Below are 26,130 nucleotides of genomic sequence, written 5' to 3' on the forward strand. Positions count from 1 at the left end.
TTCCAACAAGGCAACCATTTTTCATCTTGATATTCAATCTTTTAAATTGCAAATCAAACTCTTCCTACAATTAATAACACGGTGCATTCACGTGTGATCAAAGGATGGAAACCGCACAAACAAAGTGGTATAAGAATGCTATTTAAATGTAGTGTGAGAAACATCATATCGTCTAAACTGCTTTCTTTGTTTTTCACATTGTTCAAGGATGATTAAAATGTCTCACTTGTTCGTGCTTTTCGTTATATCCCAAGAATTTTATTTTGAATGCTAATTACATGTTTATGTGAAGAATAATCTTTCGATTCTTGCAATTCGACCTTTCGAGATTTCTCAATGGGATTGCAGACACTAACCAATATCAATTGAATGAAAAGGAAGGTCATTTTATCAATGTCAATGTTCCTACAATGTGCAAATATCATACCACCTACCCTTATCTCATAAAATTAACATATGCATTAATCTTTAAATATTTCCTTACCTAATTCAACATTTGGTTGAGTAGTGCTTGAATTGTAAAATGATGCTTTTAAAATTGACCAACAAATGTCAAGATGGTAAAATTTAAAAAATACCGTCACAGATTATGCACAGCTATCAATACTATTACCAAATAGAAGTATCAATTATGCCCTATATTGAGATTATTTGCGCATAACTGCCTCCCGCAAACAAACTTTCACATGCGAAATTTTGTCTGGATTTTTTATATTTCTAAATCACTATTTATAGTTGCGTTACTATCTAAAGGAAACGATATTTCTCGAAACTTAGTGCTGTTATTGCGCAAATATTATTATTAGGATGTCGCTTCGTAAGAATTTGCGCACGGCAGAATCATGGCGGTCAGGCGCCCATTTGGTTTTCATCTGCGACGTAAACACAGGAATAAACACTCATAAGTATAAGAAGGAGACTTTTAATAATCTTGTATTTCTGTCGAAAGTAATGACGTATCTCTAAAGGCGTTTCTGTTATTTTGATGCTGTAATTGCGATGCAAATATTGGATTCACAGTCATAAGTACTCGTCAGTGAAACCAAGCATGCCTCTGAATACTGTACACGAAATTGAATTTTGCTTTAATGCTGCAGTCATTATGGTATTCTTTGCTCTAACTATGATTTACACAAGAAAGTATGGACATTATCATCACATAATAATCGGAGAAATGGAGTCTTACTCGAATATTTATTTTGGCACAAGGTCTTCAAAACGGGTGTATGGCATCATGAGACCATGACGGTCATGCGCATGGAGTTGCTTCTCTCGCCTCTACGTGATGAATAATCGTAAGATTTATTTTTGAAGATACATATTAGTCAGCTAATCCGTGTACATCGCCATTTCAAGTGTATGAGCAGCGCAGGCAACATGGGTAAGTGTGACCATCTATGAATTTTTTTATGTATCACTTTTTCTTTGAGTTGTATCAAAAATATTCTACCAAACGTTTTCTTTGTTTTGTTGGTTTATATCGTATATACTACGCTTGGAAAATTTCCCCGTGCAAATCCCGGGTTTTACCTTTTAATTATTTGCTGGGTCTTTCGTTAGACATTGTCAACTAGAGCCGAATTTGCGCTGGCTAGGTTATAACAGAAAATGTTTCTCTGGTTAATAATTCGATCTACGAAGTCAAGTCCAACACTAATTTTCGGCGAATAGTTCAAGGAAGTTAACATATCGTCTTTGTACTTGTGCACTGGTTCAGTTATTGTAGTCGTGATAGACGTTGACACGCTTACAGCTCACTAAAAATAAAGAAATGCATAATCTGACGATGTCTTTCTTATTACTATAGTTCGTGCAGTAGCACCTAAAACACAAACTTTTCTGTTTAAAATATCTGTCGTTGCTTCAACGCCAAATGCTTGGAAACAAGGATTAGGAAGTTAAAACGTGGTTTTTTACACTATTATTTTACTCGTATTTTGTTGTATGTTCGTGCATCGTCATGCGTTTATGACAAGGATGCACTGAATGTTTGTTTCGCAACCAGCATTTATTGTGAACGCCCGAGCTGGCTAACTGTGAATTTCTCGGTACTCTGCTGGGTATAAATGACATATTGATTTACCAAATTACACAAGGTAAACGTTCACCACGCAAACATACTCTTGTGTTATGCTATTCGTGTTTATTTTGTGGTCATACAAAGAACTAGCCTTGCATGTAAATTTATCTTTCGAAGCAGTGACATCGCCAAGGAGACCTTTGGGTGTGGGACGTGTGCCCCCTAAAAATTGCTGTTTTGGAAAGAGGTCTTGAAATGCAACATTAGAAATTGAGAAAGGAGTACATGGCTTTAACAGAACTCTTAAGGATTTCGCACAAATTTACCATTGTACAGGCGTTCTATGAGCGCTGTAACCTAGTTTGCATTGCATTTATCGCTTCCGCTTAATCATAGCAAAATCAAAATCTAAAGGAGGTTCTGAGGATGATAAACTCTGTTTTCTGTGCGCATGACATTAAAGAGTACTCTCTTCTGGATAAAAATTTGCAATGTGGAAACCGCATGCCTGTTTAATAAAAAAGAAAGAACAAGTATAGTATAATTTAAAGTAATTATTTTACACAATTTAAACAAAAATCTTTACGGATAAAGTTTTTCTGTATAGCACAGAAAAGGTTTGGTGATAAAAACGCCACCCCAGAAACAAGTCTAAAATAGTACATGCAAAATCGACAGAGAGAAAGGAAGGGAGGGAAGTGTGGATTTTTTATTAAACTTCACCTGAGGACAGCCACTTGCTGAATGACATGTGATTTGTTTGTGCATTACCTATAAATCTATCACCTGTGCACGTGAATCCTATGTGCTTGTGAACAAAATAGAGAGCTTTAGCAAGAGTACGACTGCTGCAACAACGAGTACGAAGTTTGACCATGTATGGGAATGGCACAAGTAGGTTTGTTGTCGTTGTCGCTTCGTCAAAATTTTGCCTTAGTTGTAAACAACAGAACGAGCCTTTTTATTGTATAAAAAACATCGACGTTTGCGAAGCAGCTACGGCTCTATTAGTCAATAATTATATCGACGAATCGGTAATACTGATTTTGCGAGAATATAGGACTCTTTAGACTGAAAAATCTTCCCTATTTTCAATCTTATGTAGGATATATTTGTACTATTTTATTGTTTGTTTACCTTTCACTTTACGTACGAAATACATGAAAGTTTCGCAGGTCGTATTTTCCTATAAATGTACATCAGCGCTCAAAAAAAGGTTCTAAAGTAAAGCTTGGATGGTCGAAAATAGTACTGTAATACACAATGAAGAAATATACTAACTTTCTTTGCTTAAAAAGACATCGTAGTCGCGACTACAAATTTTTTACAAAGCATCGTACTCAGATTGATGAAGGCTACTTGTTGTTGTTGTCGCAACAATGTTTTCGCGCCAAAATAACGTAATTCGTACTTGTAGTCGTACTCGTAGTCTTTGCTAAAGCTCCCTAATGCAAATAATTGTAGCAAACAGCCTGTTCGCTCTTGCAGTGCCCGCAATTAACATTGAACTTCATGACCTTAGCACGCGGACTGCTTTGAGTAAATAAACTAAATAGTAACAAACTTCCCCAGTACTTTTGTATATTTTAAGAGTGTGTCCTACCCTCTCTTCGTTTCTCTCTGATTAACATATCTCCTATCAGGGGCGGATCTAGAGTATGTCAAATCCGTCGCGTGACTGATGTTTGAAATTCAAAAATTAACTATTCATATTAATTAATTGTTCTTAATTTATTATCGCATTTACTTCGTGATAAAAATCCAGCTTTATTTATTATTGAAAACTAATGACTAATCCAATGAATATCTCCTTGGTAACCAGATCAGTTGAATTTTAATTGACCTGGAATAACCGACTGATAAGCGGGGTGGCTTGACTGGTTCGACGGATAAAGGAGTCTATGAACGCCAAAAACGCTTATTTTATTGGTCAATGGCCAGATCAGTGATTGGTTTGACGGATTTCGACTGAACTAACATAGTCAAGCTTACTGTCTGAATTGAATGTTTGATCGTTTCATAGTAATTTTTATAAGCATGATAGAAACTAAACTACAATCAGATGGAATTTATGGAAATCTTTTACAAATTCATATATTGACATGAATGCTGCTGTCCAAACTGTGAATTTTTTAAGAGGGTGAAAAATTTATGGATAAATTGTAAATGCTTGGCAAAGACGATCTCGCGAGCGACATCTCAGTCATTGATGTTCAAAAGAAAGCCAACATTGTTTTGAGTTTTATCAGCAGAAATTTACATCTAAAATCGTAAGTAAAGGACAAGTAAAGTGTATGCATGAATGTAATAGATCAAAGTCAATTTATGCGAGTGTGTAATGCGATTTATGTCAATATGGCGTATGGTAAGCAGATTGATGCTTCTAAAATTGTTGTTGCCGAAGGACTTTTAACTATGATTTCTTTAGTGCTTGGGGAATTGTGGCCGTTATATGGCAGCGAAATCTTACATTCCTGCAAATATATTTCAATGGACAAAAAATCTGTTGCCATAAGGCGCCATACTATTATTTACTTTATCATAAAGAAATGTTTGGGGCTTTTCAGTTTATGATCACTGATCATTCAATCATTAGACAGTTATACTACATATTGTTTAAGATTTGAGAAAACTAACATTGATTACATGAGAAGCTGTTTACTATAACCTGTGATTTTGAGTCTTCTGATCCATGAAGCTTTTTATTTTGACAATTTGACTGGAATGGTATTAAACCTGAGTATTTCACATACATGAAATGTTGTCCCATGTCACATATTGTCCCCTTTTCTAACTGAACACCTCATGTAGAGATGTAAAGGTGTGTTAATCTACGGCTCATACCAGATTGTTTGTCATAAATTCCAAAGGGCTATTGATGTATGAAAAGCATTTTCCATAAAGTAAAATGTCTTCCTATGTATGCAGATAAACCTTGAAATTTGGCAAAACAGCAAAGTATTTTTCATGATCACTAGGTAATTTTTCTGATGATCATTATAATTTCTAAACTAAATTATTTCAGATTTACATTTAAACAAGCTTTGATCATATGAAAAGATATTTATCATAACCAGTAAGCATGACACATGAACCAATTTTAACATTCATGTAATTATATAATTAAAGACATGTTGGTTACATTCTGTTTGTATTTGCAAATACAATGCTACTAGTGATTGCTATATAGCACACCTTGCATATACTTACAGAAGATAATAGTCTAGTGAAATGCCTAATAAACATTTATGGCATTAAGCTGTCCTTAACTGCAAATTTTCACTCTGATAATTTTTGCTTAATCTTTGGCAGAAAAAAATTTTGAGTTTTTTCTCAAAAAGTGAATTTGCTGGCACTGATGTGGAGATGGGTAAAGGGTTACAATAAACTTGCATGGTTTGAAGTCTGAGCTTTTCTATATCTATGAACTGTCACTTGTAGTACCAAATTTCTAACTTAACTCATTACATAGAGGTTTGAATGGGGGTCTCTAGGGGTCTATGCCTGACAACTTGGTAGAAATTTTTAAAGACTATATCTGTTTTTGAATAGCATTATTGTAAAATAAATTTTACGTTCCTAGACATGCTAATGAGCCATATATTTGGCATGATAATGAGCCTAAATATTTGGCAAAACATTCAAGTATTGTTCACTTCATTTTTTTTTGAAAAAAACGTAAGCAAAATGTGTTGTTTTTACGCAAAAACGATGCCCACAAAATACATTTTGTATTGCTCTAAAACGCTGAAAATGGCATTTTCAAGTCTCTGAATTTCAAAATTTTTCAGGGGAGAATGCCTCAGACCCCCCCAGGTGCGGAGCTCCTCCGACGTTTTATGACTGATGTTTGAAAAATTCTAGATCCACCCCACCGGGTTGAAGGCAGACTTGTTTCCATGGCCGAATACTGAATCACGTGGTAAAATATGTATAAAAATTAGTGCGCAAGGAACTGTTATTTCCTCAATTATTATTTTTTCATTATTCATTTACGAAACGTGAGATGCATGCACAAAAACAAATGCTACAATTGTTGCGATAAAGGCTATCACGTGAAAGACAGCAAAAAACTAAAGAGAATAAATGAGCTAACATTTCTCTCGTGATCTGTTGAGATAAATTATGATATATTTTCTTTCGTGCAGACTACAAACTTTGATTGAGCAAATCATTAAACGACAGTTACGACGCGCACATCTGCATTCATATGTGGCCAACAAATAGCTCGTTCGTCAATAGTTAAAAAAGGCATCCGTCGTAAAAGCCGACAACTGGCAACCACACTAGACTCGCTTTTATGAAATTTATGTTTTTACAGTGATTTTCATCATAAAATGCTTGCCAAATATGCGAAAAACATACATACTTTTTTCTCACCCTTTCTTAACGGGGGAGAGAGAAATTGTGAGATTTTCGGAAAAGTAGTCAATTTCGGTAAATCTCAGCGGTAATGGAACAAATCCTCCATTTTTTGGGCGTCAGCCGCTAATTAAGCCGTGTTTGAGATAGCCGCTCCAGTTATTATAGAACTCAATGGAAATAACCCTTGCTTTAATGCAAAGGTTATCTTTCTCTCCTCTAGTTTTTATTTGTAAAAAATAAATCGTTTAGAATTTTGTCAAAACACACATTCTGAGTGTTTTTTTCGACGCACATTCGTGTATGATTTTTTCTCTGTTTTTTTTTTCTTTTGCTAAACGTTTAGCGTTTGCTTCATAAAGTTTGTTTGAATTTTTTGTAAAATTACACCAGGGGCGAACCCAGGATTTTTCAAACATCAGTCAGGAACGCCGAAAGCGTTCTACACCTGGGGGGGTCCGAGGTACTCTCTCCTGGAAAATTTTGAATTGCAAAGCCTTGGAGATGCCATTTTCAGCGTTTTAGAACAGTACAAAATTTTTTTTGTGGGCATCGTTTTGGCGTAAAAACAGCACATTTTGCTTACGCTTTTTTCAAAAAAAAACTGAAATGAACATTACTTGAATTTTTGCCAAATATTTAGGCTCGTTATCATGCCAAATATAAAGCTCATTTACTACATGCCTATGAACATAAAATTTACTTCAAAATAATGCTATTCTAAAAAAGATATAGTCTTTAAAAATTTGTACCAAGTTGTCAGGCATAGATCCCCCTAGAGACCTCCATTCACAACTTTGTGTAATGAGTTGAGTTAGAAATGAGGTATTACAAAGGACAGTTCATAGATGTGAAAGAGGTCAGACTTCAAACGATGCAAGTTTTTTTGTAACCCTTTACCCATATCCACATACAGTGCCAGGAAATTCCCCTTTTGAGAAAAAACTCAAAATTTTTTTCTGACAGATCGTCCACTGATCTGGATATGGGTAAAGGGTTACAAAAAAACTTGCATCGTTTGAAGTCTGAGCTTTTTCACATCTATGAACTGTCTTGGATATCTTGAACTCCGTTATCGGAACAGTGATGGATATTTTGAACTCCGTTATCGATCCAACCAGTCGAGCCACCCCGCTTATCAGTTAGTCAGTTAATATATAATTCCAGATATGATAAAATCTATTGATCTGTTTGCCAACGTGATATTTACGTAAGATTTCAGATATAAAACAGAGTTTTGACAATGAAATTCATACGATTATACATCGGGAATTCAATGATCACAAAAAATTGTAATCATTAAATTTGATAAATAAGTTTTGAATTATAAACATCAGTCGGGTGACTGATTTGACATACTCTAGATCCGCTCCTGAATTACATGTAAGAGAACTGCTGGCCATTACAGGAAAGAAAACGACCGACAAATATGTTTAAATTTCGATACTTCCATGGAAATTTTACGTTTGATATTCTGAAATGAAATTTTTCCATATTAATACGTAAAGAATTTGCCCCTGTTAGTCTATTCTATCATGTTTGTCTAACATTAAACTTTTTATTCTGTAATACAATAAAAACGTTTTTATCAATATTCTTGAGTCAGTATTTAAGATTGGATGCTCATGACATTAATATATTTTGCTATCAATCCACCACTTAGCAGTTTTGATGCGCGAATTCTTTTATTAACTAGGGACGATTTTACTATCCGTTACTCTGTTCGTGTTCACATTTCAAGTGTTTTTTGATATGGATGCGGCAAGTAAATATGTCAAGTGTACGCCAGCAAAAGATCATCTTCCTTCAGTATGTGATTGCACGAAACTGGGCGTTGGAGATTGCATGATCAAGTTAAATATAACTAGAAACCCATTAGCACCTGATACTGAAGAGGATTCCAACAATGTATACTTTATCAACAATGAGAAAATGGGTCCGACATTGATTGCAAAGATAAATACTTACATGGTCGTTGATGTGTTCAACTCCCTGAAAAATGAGACTACATCGATTCACTGGCATGGCATGCACCAATATAACACTGCTTACATGGACGGTGTTGCAAACATAAGTCAAGAACCCATCAGGCCATCAGAAGCGTTAAGGTTCGTATGAAATAGTTGTTGTTGGAAAGAAAACATTGATTCTGGGTGAAAGAGAGTGAGGGCCGGTGTATGAAAAAAATGTAGACAATTTGAGAATGTCCTGAAAACTATCATTTCATCAAAGTTTCTCAGAAATTAGTCATCGTTTATGTATTTTGGCATCATCTGGTTTATATAAAAGTTGAAATAATCTAAAAATTTAATCTCGTTAACCGGGAGAGCGGTTTGTAAAAGGCTAAAAGCCTCAATTTTGACCGCTTGCCCAAATGAAATGAAAAGCTTAAAATTTAATTTTATTCAATGAGGGGAAAGTTCGAACTCTGTTCTGTCTTGTGTCAAAATTTTAGAAATTTTAGAAACATTAAGTTCACCGAGCAATGTGTCTAAATTGGACGTTTTTGTGTTTCACGCCATTTTTATATACTTTTTTTCTTATTTAAGAGTGATTACGTGAGTTATTGATTATTTGAATGACGTAAATAACAATAAAGACTTAAATTTGTAAAAGCAACAAGTTTGACGAAAATGAAGAAACTTCAAAACCTTCCAGTTTAGACAGCTTTGCAGCGAACTTAATGTTTCTCAAATTTTTCAAAATTTTGGTTCAAGGCACAACAGAATTTAAACTTTTATGCCTCATCGAATGAAATTAAATTTCAAACATTTCATTCTGTTTGCGCCAGCGGCTTAAATTGACGCCTTTACAAACCGCTTTTCCGGTTTTCAAGATTTATTTTTTGATTGTTTTTACTTCTAGATAAACTAAACGATGCGAAAATATATGGACGTTGATTGACTCGCTTTTGAGAAATTTATCGAAAAAGACGTGAGAAATCTTCGTAATTAGTGTAAATTTTGTAAAATTCCGAATACCTCGTAGTGCAAGAAAAAGATCTTCCTCCTTCAAACTTAGAAGTTCTTTTTTCTGCTCTTCTATTGGTGAAGGGTGTAATACGTGTAATTGAAAAGATTATTATAGCTGTTTACCTACAAATATTTTGATCAGAGTCTGACTTCGACCAAAAAAGCGCGATAATTATTTAAAAGGTACTCTGTATTTTTTATTAGCTGCTTTATTTAGGCATTATTTGCAAAAGCAAATATTTAATTTATTCTGAGACAACCTTTTAACGAAAGGAAAGTTCTTTTCAAACGCTTCACTGCCCATATTAAATTTCTTGAATTTTGAAATGACAAAATTGCTTTACCTAATTTACACATGTGAGACAAATATTGTTGCACAAACTACAGCCTTGATTTAGCTTTGCATGACAACGCAAATTAAAGCAAATTATTGACAGTGCGCTAAAGATCGTGCTAGACCTAGCCGTTTTTATTTGACCTCAACCAACACAAATAGAGCAGTACAAACGCATTGCTAAAGAGAAGAGATTGAAGACAACGACAAACATGATGAGATTCCTCATTGCTTTTTGAAAAGGAATTATAGGCTATTTTTTGGTGCATTTTAATGAAATGAATGAATTGCAAGATATAAATGCCCTTTTTAGTTGCCCCTCCCCTCCACTCCACTTTTTGAGTTTGCCCGGCTGCCATTGTTCTCAAGTTTTAAATCAAAAATACATTTAGAACAAAACTCAAATATACAAGTATTATATTGCTTCCAAGACTTTCTGAGGTCAATAATATATTTTGAGGTATCTTTAAATAATCGCCACTACATTTATTCACGTTGTTGCAAACTCAGTTTTCGCTTGTATAATTGTGAACTTTTGAGTGCTGTGTTTCCCTCTTTCTCAGTAGACAATTGTTAATTATTCACTATTACTGTTATAACATGATTGTATTTTTAAAGGTATGTGTTCAAGGCCTGGCCTGCTGGGACACATTGGTATCACTCACACGTGAAAAGTCAACGAGATAAAGGAATTTATGGTGTCTTAATAGTATTGCCAGATGTTCAAGACTATCCAGACATTATAGACGAACCAAATAAAAATGTTATTGCCATAAGAGAGCACGAATTTGAAAAGGAAAATTGGACAGAGTGCGAACCAGATCATTCTAAGCCTCCTGTGTTATTTGGAGAAATTACTTCTATTCGAATAAATGAGTACGAATTGGGTACCGAGTTAAATAGCAACCAATTTGCGCCCTTATTTTATGTTACATATAAAAGAAGATATCGGTTCCGCGTGATTGGTGTTATGTTTGCGAACGCTTTTCGTTTGTCCATAGACGGGCACAAATTAAATGTTATTGCCGCAGACGGGTATTCGACACTTAAAAAAACTGTCGATTACTTGGTTGTTCACGTCGGGGAAAGATACGACATCGAGGTGATTCCTCCTGAAGAGAAGACCATAGATGATAGTACATGTTGCGAAGTATATCCGATCCGAATCGAATCGATTGGGTTGAATTGCAATACTAGCGTCCATCACACTGGGTTTGCCTATCTCCAGTATTGGCAAAGCGAATATCCATGCAAAGAAAAAAAATTGATCGATGTGTACGGCCAAAAAAAACGGTGTGATGATATTTCTTGCACGGCCATCAATTGTCCGTTCAAAAATTACCCCTCTCAAGATATTCTATGTCTACCTGTAACTACTTTGCAACTTTTACACCACACACCTAAGGACGAAATGCCCACCAAAAATGAAAAATTGATTGATGAGTATTTCTTCAACTTCGGATTCCGAAAAGGTTGGGAGGTGGATAACCCAGACACTGTTGACGTGGAAGGACCAAAAACTTATGCGGTGGTAAATGGTGTTAGCTTTCTTCTTCCTTCTATTCCTTTCACTAACCCGGATATCAATCTACGGCCTCTGGATGAATGTAAATACGACACTATAGACAATAGTTCGAAAAAAGAAAAGGATAAAGTGTGTGATATCTGCTCACATGCTGTATATATTCACCATTCAAATGGAGAGCAGAGAACAACCCGATTCATATTTTCTTCATTGACTCCTTTTTCTCACAAATCTATTAACGCAAGCAGAACACATCCAATTCATCTTCATGGTCATTCTTTCTTTGTTACAAAAATAGGATATGCTAAGTACGACCAAAACGGCTTTGTCTATAAGCAAAATGGGGATGTCACAGTCGAGCTTTGCGGTCCAGGACATTGGACTGATGATAAAAGACCTTCAGGTATAAATAAGAGCCTTTGAGAGCTTAAAATTTCCTTCCTCTAGTGCTCGTTGAATCGCAGTGACATTTTTGTGCCAGAAAATAATGATAGTAGTAAATTTTGGAGTCGGTCACCCCAATGAAATTGGTAAAGTTGATTCTATCATTATGTTTTTATGGTCATTTGTGTTTTTCGAATTATAAAACCGAGAGGTGTGGCTGCTAGCAATATACAGCCCAATGTTCTAGGGCTTTGACTAATGTATGATATGATTGAACAGATTTTACAAATGGAAAAATATGACAGTATTTTGACTGCATTTATACAAAAAAAACATGACGGCAATTTTAATTTAACAAAGATTTCCAGAAATGCAACCGCATGAAATACAAGGAATTCAAAACACTGCAAAGAATAAAATTACTAAAGGAATTAAGCACTATTTTTGTGGTTACTGCTTGTAAAAAGTTGGGCAACGTAACGAGGTATTTCAAAGCAAGACTGAAGTAGACTCTTGCAAAATATATCTGAAATTATATTATTAGCTAGTAACAGAACTGTTTTTCTCGCATTTAACGTAACTAGCGAGTTTTTTCATAGACTGCAATTAGCACTCGTCGTTTATTTCGTTGCAGTCTTTGAAAAACTCACTCGTTCTTGAGTTATCCGTAGTCGCTGTCGAAAGTAAGTACCATTATTTATAAAAATTACAACCAAGTTATTTCTCCAAAAGATCTCTACATCGACCAAAGTACAGTGCGAAAAGATGTGATAACAGTGCCAGCCGGAGGATACGTCGTGATCGAGTTTTTGCCTAACCACCCAGGCTGGTGGTTTATGCATTGCCATATAGATCATCATTTGACGATGGGCATGGGAATAGCTGTTGGTGAACTTCCTGAATGCCAAGTTCCCTTTGCCAGTTCTCTTCCTACCGATGAATCTTTCGACTATGAATTGAGTACATCAGTTTTAAAAGCTTACGAGAACTACGATAAATGCAATTTACAGGTAGGCAATTTAATGAATATAACGCAGTAATTCTTTTCAGGGCTCTCATCGATAAACGAAGAATTGTTATTTTGGGCCTTTTTAAAGCCTGTAATAGCAAAAAATGAACTAGAACTGTGCAAAAGCCAAGCAATATAATTCCCAAACAATGTGAGCACTCAAGCCTTGGTGACGTTTTATGAAGTGGACTCATTTATATAAAAGATATTCCTTTAAAAAACATTTTCCATGGTCATTGACCTTTTTACTTTGAAACGATTTTGGGAAAACCTGTGTTTTTTTAACGTTGTTGAAAAAATTACTGTGAACCCAGTTCACTCATGATGGTCATAGCTGAGGCAATAAGTATACGAAATACGGATTCCTACGTTTTCTTCCTTTTTGTTATTTAGAGGCAATAAAAATACTTGTACAAAATAAAATCTGCAATTTTTTAAAAGTAAATTGGCCGCAATACGTACATGTTGACGAGATGATTTCATAAATCCTCTTTTCTTTGGTTAAGTTCTACGTGTAAGATAGCAATGTTTTAAGTATTTTATGTGACTTTTTCATAACCTTTTTGAGGAAATTGTAAATTAAATAATGCAAAGTGATGATAGTCATATCGTATGTAAAGTCGCTCCGAAAAATGCAATGATTTTGCCTTTGCGTCATTTCATGTTTCTTGTTGATTTCTTCAACCGTATTCTTCCTCTTTAAATATTTCAGCCGAGCAAATGTGAGACATGTGAAAATGACAAAGAAAAGGACGGATCCTTGTCCTTTGATGAAACCCATTCTTCAGTGAAGAAAGGATTTCCAAGAAGTGAGGAGGGTATGTCCAAATCAGTACACCAACAAGATGAAAAACATTTGCATAATTTGCGACGACAAATGTTTAACTTAATGAAGAATGATCGCGTCAACTATGGTCATGTTGCATCACATTACAGGTGGCTTTACCATTACTATAATTCGCCACAGGCTGACAAATTGAATCACGTTAACCAAAAAATGTCCGAACCGTCCAAAGAATGGTCAAAAAAACCTTGAAGTTGATTTTGTAGTTGACTCTTAAAGACATTCTAGCTTTTAACGTTTTTTTATTCTTTTTGAGTTTTACCAACAAAGTTTGTTCATGAAACTATTTTACATTGTTACGTTACATTGTTATTAAAAAATGACAAATGCATCGCAATTGTAATCATTTTTACTAAAATAAATTGTTGCATTATATTCATCATTAACCTAATGCAAATTCTTATTTTTCAATTATTCTCCATCGTTCTACATTTTTTGCATTTTCTTTCATAGAAACTACTGCTCAAATGTGATCAGGTTTCGACATATGATAATAAATAGAATCAATGTTCGCTGCGTTTTAATTTTTTATTAATTACTCACGGGCTTTCGCGTAACCAGCTTTATCTTTCGACGGATGCGTGATAAATGATAGTTATGAATAGTGAATGAAGTGATATGTGTATGATGTGAAATTTTATACTATATTTCTATATGTGATGGGTATATTTCTAAATTATGATAAAGTAGAAATTTACTGATTAAGCAACGGATTATATATTATTTCAGCCAATGCATGGAGTTGTTGTCAGATTCTGGCGTCGAGGAAGTGTGCCATGTTTCCCCAATATAACTCCAATTACTAAAACTCTTCAAAATTTTGAAAGTGGAATATTTTCATCCAAAATTTCTTATTCACCGCCATATTTTTTGATAACCGGTTCCAGACACCTTTTCCTTTCCAGGTAATTTAAAAGAACTCAATCATCAAGCCAGACGAACAATAAAGATATTTGTGTCAAGCTCTTTACTACGAATACATATACAGAGAACGAACTGTAGTTGAAGTTTCTTTACCGTAGATTTTCTTCGTATAATTGCGCGTGTGTTCTATAAAACGCTAAAGCATATCTTTGCATAGAATGCGTAATGGTTCTTGAGTTTTTAACTCTGGTTGAATTGGTGTTGAATGGCGTAAGTATTAAGTTCATTAGAAATCAGGAGGGAGTGAATGACAAAAAAATTTTCAAAGTGGAAGATTTTCATCCGAAATTTCCTATTCGCGCCATATTTCTGATAACAGACCCCTTTTCCCCATCCAGACAATTTAATAGAACTCAATCATCAAACCAGACGAATACTTCCGAGTGAAGGCTTCTACTTGCATTGTGCACGGCACGTGCTGTTTCCTCAAATATACTTTGTGTTTGTATTTCCGTGTTGTTAGTATTGGTATTGTATTTTGTTTCGATTTTGACGTTGCTTACGATGAGTTTTTTCTTTTGTTTCAAATATAGTCTCCGTAGATAGAAAGAACAAAATGGTAGTACAATACTATGAATGCACTTTTTCACAACTCGCTTTTCCTGGAATTATTTTGTCTGTTTGTGACTGTGGAATTGTTCACTTTCTTAGAAATATTCAGCTGGAATATAACTAATAGTTACATAATGTTTTCATTTTACTTGTGATTAAACATTTGATTGTGATTAACACGAACCAGATTTTAAGAAATATTCATAAAAATACTTTAACCGTATGCAGTAAAGCAATTTTATCATGACGCGTTGGTATCACTTTCACAAATTTCTTCGAATTGCGAGACACGCGCGAGAAACCATGCCATCAAGTATTTTATTTGTTTATAGAATTGGCGTTGCCCACACGCATGATTTTGTTAAACAGAAAACGAAAGGGGTAATTCCTGTTTCATTCTCTTATTGTCCTTCGTTGGAGAGTAAACGAAGTCTATGTTCTGTGAAGAATCTCCGGTATAAGCTATCCTTTATGTATTTGAGTAAAGGAGATCGGACATATTGGTGAGTAAGTATTTTCTGGAGTCAATGGATTACACGTGTGTGATAAAAAGCATTTTAGAGTTAAAATAGAGTCACCATTAATGCTTTTCAATCGATCATTTACAGTCATACTAAATCTTATCAAAATTCAACAAATTACAGCCCTGAACTGATATCGTCAGTGCGAATTTTCGTTTCTCTGTTGACGCTTTCTTCATGCTGTACCGTGATCGCAATCCGCTCTTTTCAGGCCGTCAAAGGTTGAGCAAGCAGCAAGAATTACGCATTTTCTTCGAACACAATTATCGACTTGTTGAATATGTCGGTGGATCGCGAATAGTTCAGAACGATTTATTTTATTCAAGAAAGTAAAAGTTTTACATAAGATAGCTCAACAATAATAACCTCACTAGAAAAACGTATATAGCACGTTTTGTTCATATCACCATATTTGGTATATGGTCAGCGGTTAGTATATTTAATACGAATGCTACTTTAAATAAACACCAATACTCCTTCTCATTCGCAGTTAAATATCTAATTGTTCTTCTGATACGACTCCAATCTTTTGTCGTAGTTTTTCAAACTGTTCCTTACTTATTCCTTTTGTCAAGAAATCTGCTAACATCTCGTTTGTAGCACAATATTGAATGTTCACGGATTTCTTTTCTATATGGTCTCGAAGAAAATTATACTTTATTTCTATATGTTTTGATCTTCCATGAAATTGAGGATTCTTCCCCATGGAGATAGCTGATTGATTATCTTCGTAGATTTTCAAAGGATCTTTCTTATCAACATTGAGATCTTTAAGTAATTGACGAATCCAAATTGATTCTTGAACAGCTGATCCCAACGCTATATATTCAGCTTCTGCAGTCGACAATGCTACACAGCTTTGTTTCTTGCTTTTCCAACTGACTGCAGCACCGTTCATTAGAAAAATATATCCGGATGTTGATTTTCTATCGTTAATATCTCCACCCCAATCTGCATCAGAAAATCCAACGCAGTCCAAACTTGTTTCGGGTGTGTAATGTAAGCCATAATCGAATGTTCCTTTCAGATATCGGAAAATTCTCTTTACTGCTGTCCAATGCTCTTGTATAGGATTGGAACTGAATTTTGCGACGTTGTTTACTGCAAACGTTATATCAGGACGTGTAGCCGAAGATAAATAGAGTAAACTACCAATTGCTGACAGATATTTGTGTTTATCAAACATCTCACTGTCCTCTGTGCATTTCATAAGCTTCGAACACGATTCAACAGGTGTTCCTACTTGTTTGCAATTCTCCATTCCAAACTTGTTTAAAATGGTTTTAGTGTAGGTAGTTTGTCCCAACCAAACGCTTACATTCTTCTGGATGACTTGCAATCCAAGGATATAGCTTAGTGGACTCATGTCTTTTGCTTTAAACTTAGATGCGATCTTATTTTTGACCTCTGCAATCTTTTCTTTGGTCGAGCCAGCCATAATTAAATCATCAACATGAACTGCAATAATAAATATGTCTCCCTTGTCATCTCTGATGTAGATACAAGGGACAAAATCCCATAGACTTCAAGTGTTCATGCAGAACAGAATTCCAGCATCTAGACGATTGTTTGAGCCCATACAAGCTCTTCTTTAGCTTGTACACGTAGTCCTTTCTATTGGTGTCTTCAAAACCTTGCGGTTGCTTCATATACACGTCTTCATTTAACTCTCCGTTCAGGAATGCTGCTGTGATATCCATTTGATGCAACTGCAATTTTCTCTGGACTTATAAGGCAATTACACTTCTAATTGATTCGAATCGCACTACTGGAGAAAACGTTTCGTCGTAGTCTTCTCCATATTTTTGTGTATAGCCTTGCGCCTCTAATCGAGCTTTGAATCTTTCAGCATCGCCATTTGAATTGCGTTTGATCTTGTAGACCCATTTGCATCCAACTGCCTTACGTTCTTCAGGTAGTTTTGTCAGTTCCCAAACATCATATTCATATTCATTGAGCGAGTCAATCTCTTCCTGCATAGCCCTTTTCCACTTATCGACATTTTGGTCAGCAAGTGCATCACCAAAGTTTTTTGGTTCTGCATTATTTTCGTAGACAATGGTAACCCATTCTCCGTAACGGTCCGGTGGGCGTCGTTGTCTTACCGGGAGAACCAGTGGTACGTCATTAACTTCGTTGTTTTCACCATCGTCATTGTTCTCGTCATCATCAGAAAGCTGTAAGATCACACGTCGCGGTGGACTCTCGTTTGTTTCAGGCTCCTTCTCAAATCCATACTGCTTTTCACTAAATTTGACGTCACGACTAAAAATGACTCTAGAACAATCTGGATCAAACAAACGATAACCTTTAGTTTCTGCACCATATCCCAGCAGAACACACTTCTTAGCTTTTGAATCCAGCTTTCTTCTCTCGTCCTTCGGTACATGAACATAGGCAACACAACCAAATGTTCTTAAATGACTGACGTCTGGTTTCGCACCTGACCAAGCTTCAAATGGTGTCATCTTCAATAAAACTTTTCGTGGGGCTTCTATTATGTACATACACGGCTGCAGTAAGTGCTTCAACCCAAAATCTTTGCGGCAGCTTTGCTTGTATCAACATGGTACGAAAAGACTCCATCAGCGTTCAGTTAAGACGTTCAGCTACACCATTTTGCTCCGGTGTTTTTGGTATGGTGAGCTCTTGCTTGATTACTTCTGATTTTAGGTAGCTCTTGAATTCATTCGACGTGAATTCGCAGCCGTTGTCGCTTCTTAAGGTTTTAAGTTTAAACCCACTTGCTTTTTCGACAGAAGCTTTCCATTCCTGAAACTTGCTGGATACTTCACTTTTCTGTTTCAAAGGATAAATCCAAACATATCGAGTTTTATCATCAGTAAACGTCAAGAAATATTCTGCACCACCATAGGATTTTACATTTAATTTCCCACAGACGTCACTGTGCACTAGACCAAGAGGATCAGATGCTCTGTTTGCTTCACCACGAGGAAACGAATTACGATGAAGCTTTCGTTTTGCACATTCATCACAGAATTCTAGATTCTTCTTGATGTCAGAAGTTAATCCTTTCACTAAATTTTCATTCACCATTTGTCTCAATCTGTGACCTCCAAGATGACCAAGACGTCGATGCCACAGCATCTCATCAGATGTTCCAATTTCTTCATTCATGACTTTTACCTGTTCAAACGTGCACTTGCAATCCAATACAAACAAACTTCCAGCTTTCTTTGCAATACCAATCACTGTTCCATCTTTGCGAAAAATCTTACATGTCGTATGATCAAAATTGATAGCATTTCCCGCATCAGTGACTTTTGCAACACTTATCAAATTGTAGCTGAGTTGAGGTACATACAGTACATTATGCAATTTACATTCTTGTATCTTTCCATTTTGAAGATTTGTGTTTAAGGTTACAGTACCAATTCCGATTCCACTTAGGATTTTTCCATCTCCAAGCATTACATGCACATGATCTTCTATACTTTGAAAGTCTTCTAATAGATGTTTGTTATTGCACATGTGGCTGGTAGCCCCTGAGTCGACTATCCATGTCCCACCAGGAATATTCCCGTTCCCAACAGCAAGACTATGCACAACCAGACCCAAACTCTAAGTTTGACGAGATTTACCTTTCCAAGTTTTCTGATTGCCTTGTTTGTCATGCTTTCTTTCCTTTTCCTTTTCCTTGGAATAACCCTTACAAAATCGTCGAATATGACCGATCTTTCCACAGTGATAACATTTGACGAATACCAAGAATACGCGACGAATAGTGCGAATGTATTAAAGTTAATGTTTACATATGATTGTATGTGAAAATTTTACAGCAACTTTTCACAACAAAAAATTATTCTTTCTCTGATTTCATAACCCTAACGGTGAGTAACCAGAATGGTATGCATGTTTCCTTAGTTTGACACAATGCGTTAGTCAGTTTGGTGTAATGGACTTGAATTTTCACGATATCGCAGACGTATACGCAAGCGTCGCTCCTAAACCGAGCGTGCCGAGTATTGATTTAATTCTGACCAATTCACCCAAAGAATAAACTTCCTATAAACATACAATACACTACAGTGCTCTTAGTTAAATGTCTGTGGATTTAACACGAAGGGCATATAAAAAGCAAACGAAGGTGCTTATACAGACCTACGGTCAGATCGTCGATATTTTGGTAATGTATACATAATTACATATGGAAGAGATTGAATAATGAGATAGCACGTTTTGTATTAAGATCAAAATTTGATCTTAATAAGAAATCTACATTCTCATTATTATCAAATAACTGTTCAACTAACTGTTCAGATAACTTTTTCATCTCTTTGACTTAAAAATTTAATTTTACGATTCAATTTAACTGCTTGTTAAGGCAACCATAAAAATATTGGTTAAAGTGGTTAAATGCATCTGAGGTAACCAATTTTTATGGTTATTTTTATGGTTATGGTTATGAGGAAGTTTATCTCATTATCTTTTGTTCTTAATGCATTCGGCACATGTAAAGTTCAACGTTTGAAACGGGCCTTAAATACGTTTGCGTTCACAAAATTAAGAGTGGCCTTATTCCATTTTTATAGGAGACCATAAATTGCCTGTCAATTAATGCATGAAACTAATTTGGTTTTATCAATGTGCTGTTTAATTTATGCATTATACATGTATAAATCCCATGTATTGTATTCCGTTTTTTGAGACGTCCTGCACAAGCCCAACTTTCCTCAAAACACTCATCATGCTCAGTAATTATATTTAATCAAAGCCAACGGCGTATCGTTGCATTACAACACATCAGTATGAAATGATATAAGCAGATAACGATTGCCCTTTTCTTCACGCTTCTAGATAATTTAGTCACAACTTAGGTCTTGAGCGATCATAAAAAATGGCTTTATCCAGTAGTCAAAACAGTGTAGTGCATATGCCCTAGATCTTAGTCTAACTCAAATTTTAAAGCGAAAAATTTACAGTTACAAGTTGTTTTTATAGCTGTATGGCTCTATCATGAAAAGTTAGCCGAGATACTTAATACTTATTGTTTACAGGATACAAAGTTGGAAAAGTGCCTTGACGTTATTCCTAAGAATAGCTTCAACTCCCGTGGAAAAGTACTGCTTTGGTTATTTACAGTATTTGGAGCCATTTGTTTTAGTCTTTCAATATATTGGCATGGAGCTACTTCATTTCATTGCTATAATGATGTAATATCAAAGACGAAAGAAGCAGCCCTCGTGCAGTATATCGAATCAGATTGTTGGAGGCAGTACAAGAAGACATTTAGTATTTCGTCCGTTCTATTTATTTTGATAAACTTTGGCGGTGTCCTAGTTCTTAGAAATATTTATGGACTCTTGGTAAAATGTCGAATTCAAAGATTTGATGAATCTCTTCCAGGTGTTTACAAAACGACTTCACCGTTAGGTAAACACAATGTCTGTTAGATTATGAACTTTACTTTAAGATTAATATTGATTTCACAATAATCTCTTTCTACTAAGAACAACAATATATATATATATACAGGATGTATGTAAAATCGTTCGATTGTCACGTGTCCACTGATCTATTTCTAATGAACTGAATTAACATTAACTTTAACAAATGAAATACTTTATGTTATATTGTATCATGTTAACACCCCCACTCAGACTCAGCTTGCTCATGATGAGTCTGCTATGTATTTAACTAAATCCCTAAAAGTGTTGCTCGATGTTTTTCTACTTTGACTCGAGATAATGACTTTGTAAGAATATCTGCTGTCATTTCTTCGGTTGGAACGTAACTGATCTTTATTTCCTTGCTTTGTACTCTTTCTCGAATGAAATGTAGTTTCGTATCGATGTGCTTTGATCGTTTATGCATTACGGGATTATGACACATCTTTATACAAGATTGGTTATCTTCTCCAATGTTGGTTGGTTTCTTCATTGGATAACGTAAATCTTTCATTAGTGCTCGTAGGTATATTGCTTTTTGTACAGCTGACGCCATAGCTTGGTATTCGGCTTCGGTTGACGAAAGTGCTACAGTTGCCTGTTTCATCACTTCCCAGCTGATTGCACCTCCGTTCCCTTCAAATTTGAAGTAATATCCTGTAGTTGATTTGCGATCATTGAGATCACCACTCCAATCTACGTCTGAATCACCAACGATATCGAGATTGGAATTCTTGAAGAATGTTAATTGTAAATCGATAGTTCCTTTAAGATATCTTAATACGTGCTTTGCTGCTTTCCAATGTGAAATGTCTGGTTTATCTAGGAATCTTGATAACTGATTAACAATGTGAAGGATACCTGGACGGGTTTGTTTACCAATAAATAGTAATGAACCAACTAAACTTCTGTATAACTTCGCATCGACTAACTTCTGATCGTCGTTGCTTTTGATTAGCTTCAGATTTACTTCTCCAGGCGTTGCTGCTGTTTAACAATCACTCATATTGAATTGTTGAAGAACAGATTCGATGTATTTCTTTTGGTCAACGGTAATCTTGTCGTGAGATCGTAGAAATCGCATTCCTAAGTTCAGTGTGCCACGGTCGTCCATCTTGAAATTTTTGCTCAACATTGCTTTGATATGATTAACTGCTTTTTCAATCGTACCAGCTACTATAATATCGTCTACCCAAACTAATACGTATGAAGATGTTCCATCTTCTTCTTTTCCCACAAATAAACAATAATCGTTGCAGCTACGTTTGAATTTTTCTTTAATAAGTAGATTAGCCAATGCTTCATACCAATTCTTTGCCGCTTGTTTCAATCCATAGATTGATTTGTTTAGCTTGCAAACTTGCTTTCGTCCAGATTTTGCTTTCTTGGTAAAACCTTCTGGTTGTTCTAGATAAATTTCTTCTTCTATGTTGGACTGAAGGTATGCTGATTTAACATCCATCTGGCCAATATGTAGACCTTTTTGTGCTGTCACTGCGAGCAGGATTCGAAAAGTTTCGGGTTTAAATGTTGGAGCGTAAGTATCGAAAATGTCTAAGCCTTCGACTTGAGCATAAACCTTGGCTACTATCTTGCTTTATATTTGTCGATTTGACCATCTGCTCCATACTTTACTTTATATACCCATTTTCCTGGTAAAACTTGCACATTCTCTGGTTCGTTCACTATTGTCCATGTGTTATTGTCTATTAGTGAATCATATTCTGCTTTCATCGCTTTTCTCCAGTTTTCAGCGTGCGGTGTATTAATTGCTTCATAATAAGACTTGGGTTCTTGCACACTTTCTTCATTAGTTGTGTTGAACGTATAGTATAATCCATACCTTTTTGGTGGCCGCTGATTTCTGCTTTCTCTAGGAAGCGAGATTTCTTCCTCTGGATTTTCTTCATCGTCTTGCTGATGTTGAACAGCGGGTATCGGTGCATTATTTTCCCCCACTTCATCTTGAATCGGTTCCTTTGTTTTCTCATCTTTCGAACGATCATCGTCGAAATCCATGTTGGGGCTCATAAGATTTGGTTGTTCTGGATTTATGGTATCTTTTGCTGAAAAAGGTTGAATTTCACTTTCTTTGAAGACAACATTGCGTGCTTTGATGACTTTCATTGATTCAAATTCTTGCATAATGTAAGCCGTGCATTTGTCCTCGTAACCAATAAATTTTGCTTTCACAGATCTTGAATCCAATTTCTTTAGGTTGATCTTCTTTTTATGACGTATGCTGTGCAGCCAAAAGTGCGTAAATGATTTAATCTTGGCGTTTTTTCGGTGAAAAGCACGAAAGGACTTTTACCTTGTTCGCTGTTGGCAGTAACGGTGAGATTTCTGATATGAGATGCTGTGGATAAGGCTCTTACCCAATAACGTTTTGGTAACTGTGCTTGGATTAATAGACATCGTCCCATTTCAACTAGAGTTCGATTATAGCGTTCGTCAACTCCATTTTGTTGCGGGGTTTCGGGTACCGTAAATTCCTGCTTTATTTTTGATTCTATGCAGTAAGCTTTGAATTGCTTCAATGTATACTCTGCTCCGTTATCGCTTCTCAATTTTCGAGGTAATCCTGATTTTGCTACGTACTCTTTAAATTTTTCGAATGCTTGTGCTTTCTTGCTCATGAATACATACTTCGAGTATTCGTCCACAAAGGTAATTGCATATCTGCATCCACTGAGGCTAGGCACTTCAAATGGACCAAGAATATCTGTGTATACCAGTTCGCGTGGTTTCTGGGACTTATTGTGAGCTTCTTTAGGTACAGATTTGCATGATTGCTTTCCAAGTGCGCATGCTTCACACACTTTCTTTAATTTGTCTTCGCAGTTAACAATGCGTTTGTCATCATCTTTGTTCAAATGTTCGAGGCGTTGATGCCACAGTTGAAAATCTCCTTTCATTTCTCTTTTATTCTGGTTGCTTGTAATGGAATTACAGGAACTGGATCTTTGGAATATGATCTCTAGATAAAATAAACCTGCGTTTTGTTTAGGGCAATTCCTGGACCATGATTTAACATCAAATTTGCTTCACTCTCTTTGAATACGAAGTTATGTCCAAATTTGACAGCTCGGTTGACAGAGAGTAGGTTTACTTCATAATTTGGCCCATAAAGGATATTTTGCACTACCATCTCTACTTCTTCTCCATTTTTCAATAGAAGCTTTACTGGTACGTCACCAATACCTTCGATAGGTGTTAATTTTCCCTTTGGATCCTTAAAATTTTTAGTATTGCATGGTTTTAAGTTGTTGAATAGTTCCTTTTTAGTAATGATGTGATCTGTGCAACCAGTATCAATGATGATATAATTCAATCTTCTACTGTCACTATTTATTCCAGTGCCACTATTCATGCATTGAGAGTATGACGAGAATGAATTTGGTCCTCTTGTTGAAGGTTCTTCGATTTTACTCTGACTCCTACATGCTCTTGATAGATGTCCCTTTTTCTTGCACTTTGAACAGAAAGCTGAACTTCTTTTACTACATTGCTTGGCAAAATGACCAGGGAGTCCACAAACATAACAAGTTCCTTTTTGCTTGATTGGGGCTTTGTTTTTGCCTGATGAATTTCCAGAGTGCATTGCTATTGCACTATCTTCTCCTTGATTTCTTTGAATCCGACTATCCTCATAACTCTGTAGTCGAGTTCTCAGTTCTGAGAAGTTAGCTGCTGGATTAAAACTTTCTTGAACCACGAAGTGTTCAAATTTTTCTGGAAGTCCATTAATGACTAGAACATTAAATAATGTTTCTGATATATTTTCTCCGTCTTCGGTGAGTCGAGACATTAATTCTTGTGAACGTATAAAGTATTCGGATAACTTTTCACTTTCACCTAATTGTAATCGAGATATTTGTCGAACTAAACTTACTACAGTTGGTTTTTCTACGTTAGAAAATCTTTGTTGCAGTAGACGCCACGCTTTTGCTCCGTCTCCGACACCATCTGGCGAATTGCAGTCATGTCGTATGTATAAAAGGCTGTTGTTGTCAAGAGCTAATGCAATATGACACAATACCGTGTTGTTTCTTTCTTTAATTTCATCAATTTGTTGATTTCTCTCTCGTACTTTTGTTTCCCATTCGGCTCTTTGCTCACTTGTAGCGACGACTGTTAACGGTGTAACTTCTTGGGGTATGACTTCTCTCCCAATGAGAGCTTTGTACAAACCTTTCGTTTGCATGTATGCAGTAAACTTTGTGCTCCATGCCGGATAGTTCTCGGCTGTTCCATCGGACACAAGCCACTTAATTGTTTGACTATCCATAAATACGGTCTTGTACTATTTCTGCACTATTACTAAGCTATTTCTGGGCTATTACTGGGGTATTCCAGGGCTATTACTGGGCCCATAACCTGTTAGATTATGAAGTTTACTCTAAGATTAATATTGATTTCACAATAACCTCTTTCTACAAAGAACAACAATATATATATATATACATATATACAGGATGTATGTAAAATCGTTCGATTGTCACGTGTCCACTGATCTATTTCCAATGAACTGAGTTAACATTAACTTTAACAAATGAAATACTTTATGTTACATTGTATCATGTTAACAATGTCGGTAATTCATTACTACGGCACCGTAAATATCGAGATAGCCCCGAAATTTTTTTCACTTCAATAGTAAGAAGGACAAGTCTAATACTGCTGGTAGTGATGCACCGTCTGGTGATGTGACAAACCGTTTTCCTACGTTTTTCATTTACGTTGCATATTTGTTTTTCTGCCTTATCATATTGTTTAGTTGCACTGCCAAATTATTCCCAGTGAAGTTTCCCGTCGATTACGCATGTGCTTGGCATCCTAAACTGAAAGGCAAGCTCTCTTTAAATGAAAATATTCCTATCTCACAAAAAGTCGTTTTCCTTGATTGTGACAATTCTAACGGTGATAAAATTGAAAGATTGTTCCAAATTATTGCATTCGTTCATGTCATTGTGATAATACTGACAACATTTGAGCTACGTAATGTTTAGGGCTGGCAAAAACAGTTGTTTCATACCAGAAAAAGAATTTTGTACCGAATACATGTTAGAAAAATGGAAAAAAAATCGCGAATGGTTGGACAAAGTCAAAAACTGTTACAAAGTGTTTGAATCATACGAAGAAATTGGTTTAAACTCTTTGAAAAATATGGTTTATTGGCTACATGTTATGATGCATGTAGCCGAAACTTTTGAAAGGCATAAAATCAATGCTACAGAAATTTTTAAGGCACAAGAATAAACAAAATCAATTG

At 35.6% G+C, this 26,130-nt stretch overlaps 2 protein-coding genes across 2 annotated transcripts; one reads left to right on the forward strand and one right to left on the reverse strand.

Annotated features, from left to right (window-relative positions):
* Positions 1-1,292: 1,292 nt before the first annotated feature.
* Positions 1,293-13,962, forward strand: LOC124437407 (laccase-2-like). The gene is made up of 5 exons (XM_046987383.1): positions 1,293-1,381; positions 8,079-8,490; positions 10,307-11,616; positions 12,330-12,607; positions 13,319-13,962. The coding sequence occupies exons 1-5, from the start codon at positions 1,360-1,362 to the stop codon at positions 13,640-13,642; spliced, it is 2,346 nt and encodes a 781-aa protein (XP_046843339.1). The 5' UTR covers positions 1,293-1,359; the 3' UTR covers positions 13,643-13,962.
* A 9,873-nt stretch (positions 13,963-23,835) lies between these two features.
* Positions 23,836-25,146, reverse strand: LOC124435942. Its single transcript, XM_046985874.1, has one exon. The coding sequence runs from the start codon at positions 25,144-25,146 to the stop codon at positions 23,836-23,838; it is 1,311 nt and encodes a 436-aa protein (XP_046841830.1).
* Positions 25,147-26,130: the final 984 nt, after the last annotated feature.

This window comes from Xenia sp. Carnegie-2017, unplaced genomic scaffold (assembly GCF_021976095.1).
Source record: "Xenia sp. Carnegie-2017 unplaced genomic scaffold, XeniaSp_v1 HiC_scaffold_16, whole genome shotgun sequence".
In the NCBI taxonomy this organism is placed as follows: Eukaryota; Metazoa; Cnidaria; class Anthozoa; order Malacalcyonacea; family Xeniidae; genus Xenia; species Xenia sp. Carnegie-2017.

Excerpts from the sequence above, each read along its gene's own strand:
- LOC124437407 (XM_046987383.1), top strand. The coding sequence starts at position 1,360 with ATGAGCAGCGCAGGCAACATGG. Across the intron at positions 1,382-8,078 it reads GAGCAGCGCAGGCAACATGG|GGACGATTTTACTATCCGTT; the intron begins GTAAGTGTGACC and ends TTTATTAACTAG. Across the intron at positions 11,617-12,329 it reads TGATGATAAAAGACCTTCAG|ATCTCTACATCGACCAAAGT; the intron begins GTATAAATAAGA and ends TTTCTCCAAAAG.
- LOC124435942 (XM_046985874.1), bottom strand. The coding sequence starts at position 25,146 with ATGGATAGTCAAACAATTAAGTGGCTTGTGTCCGATGGAACAGCCGAG.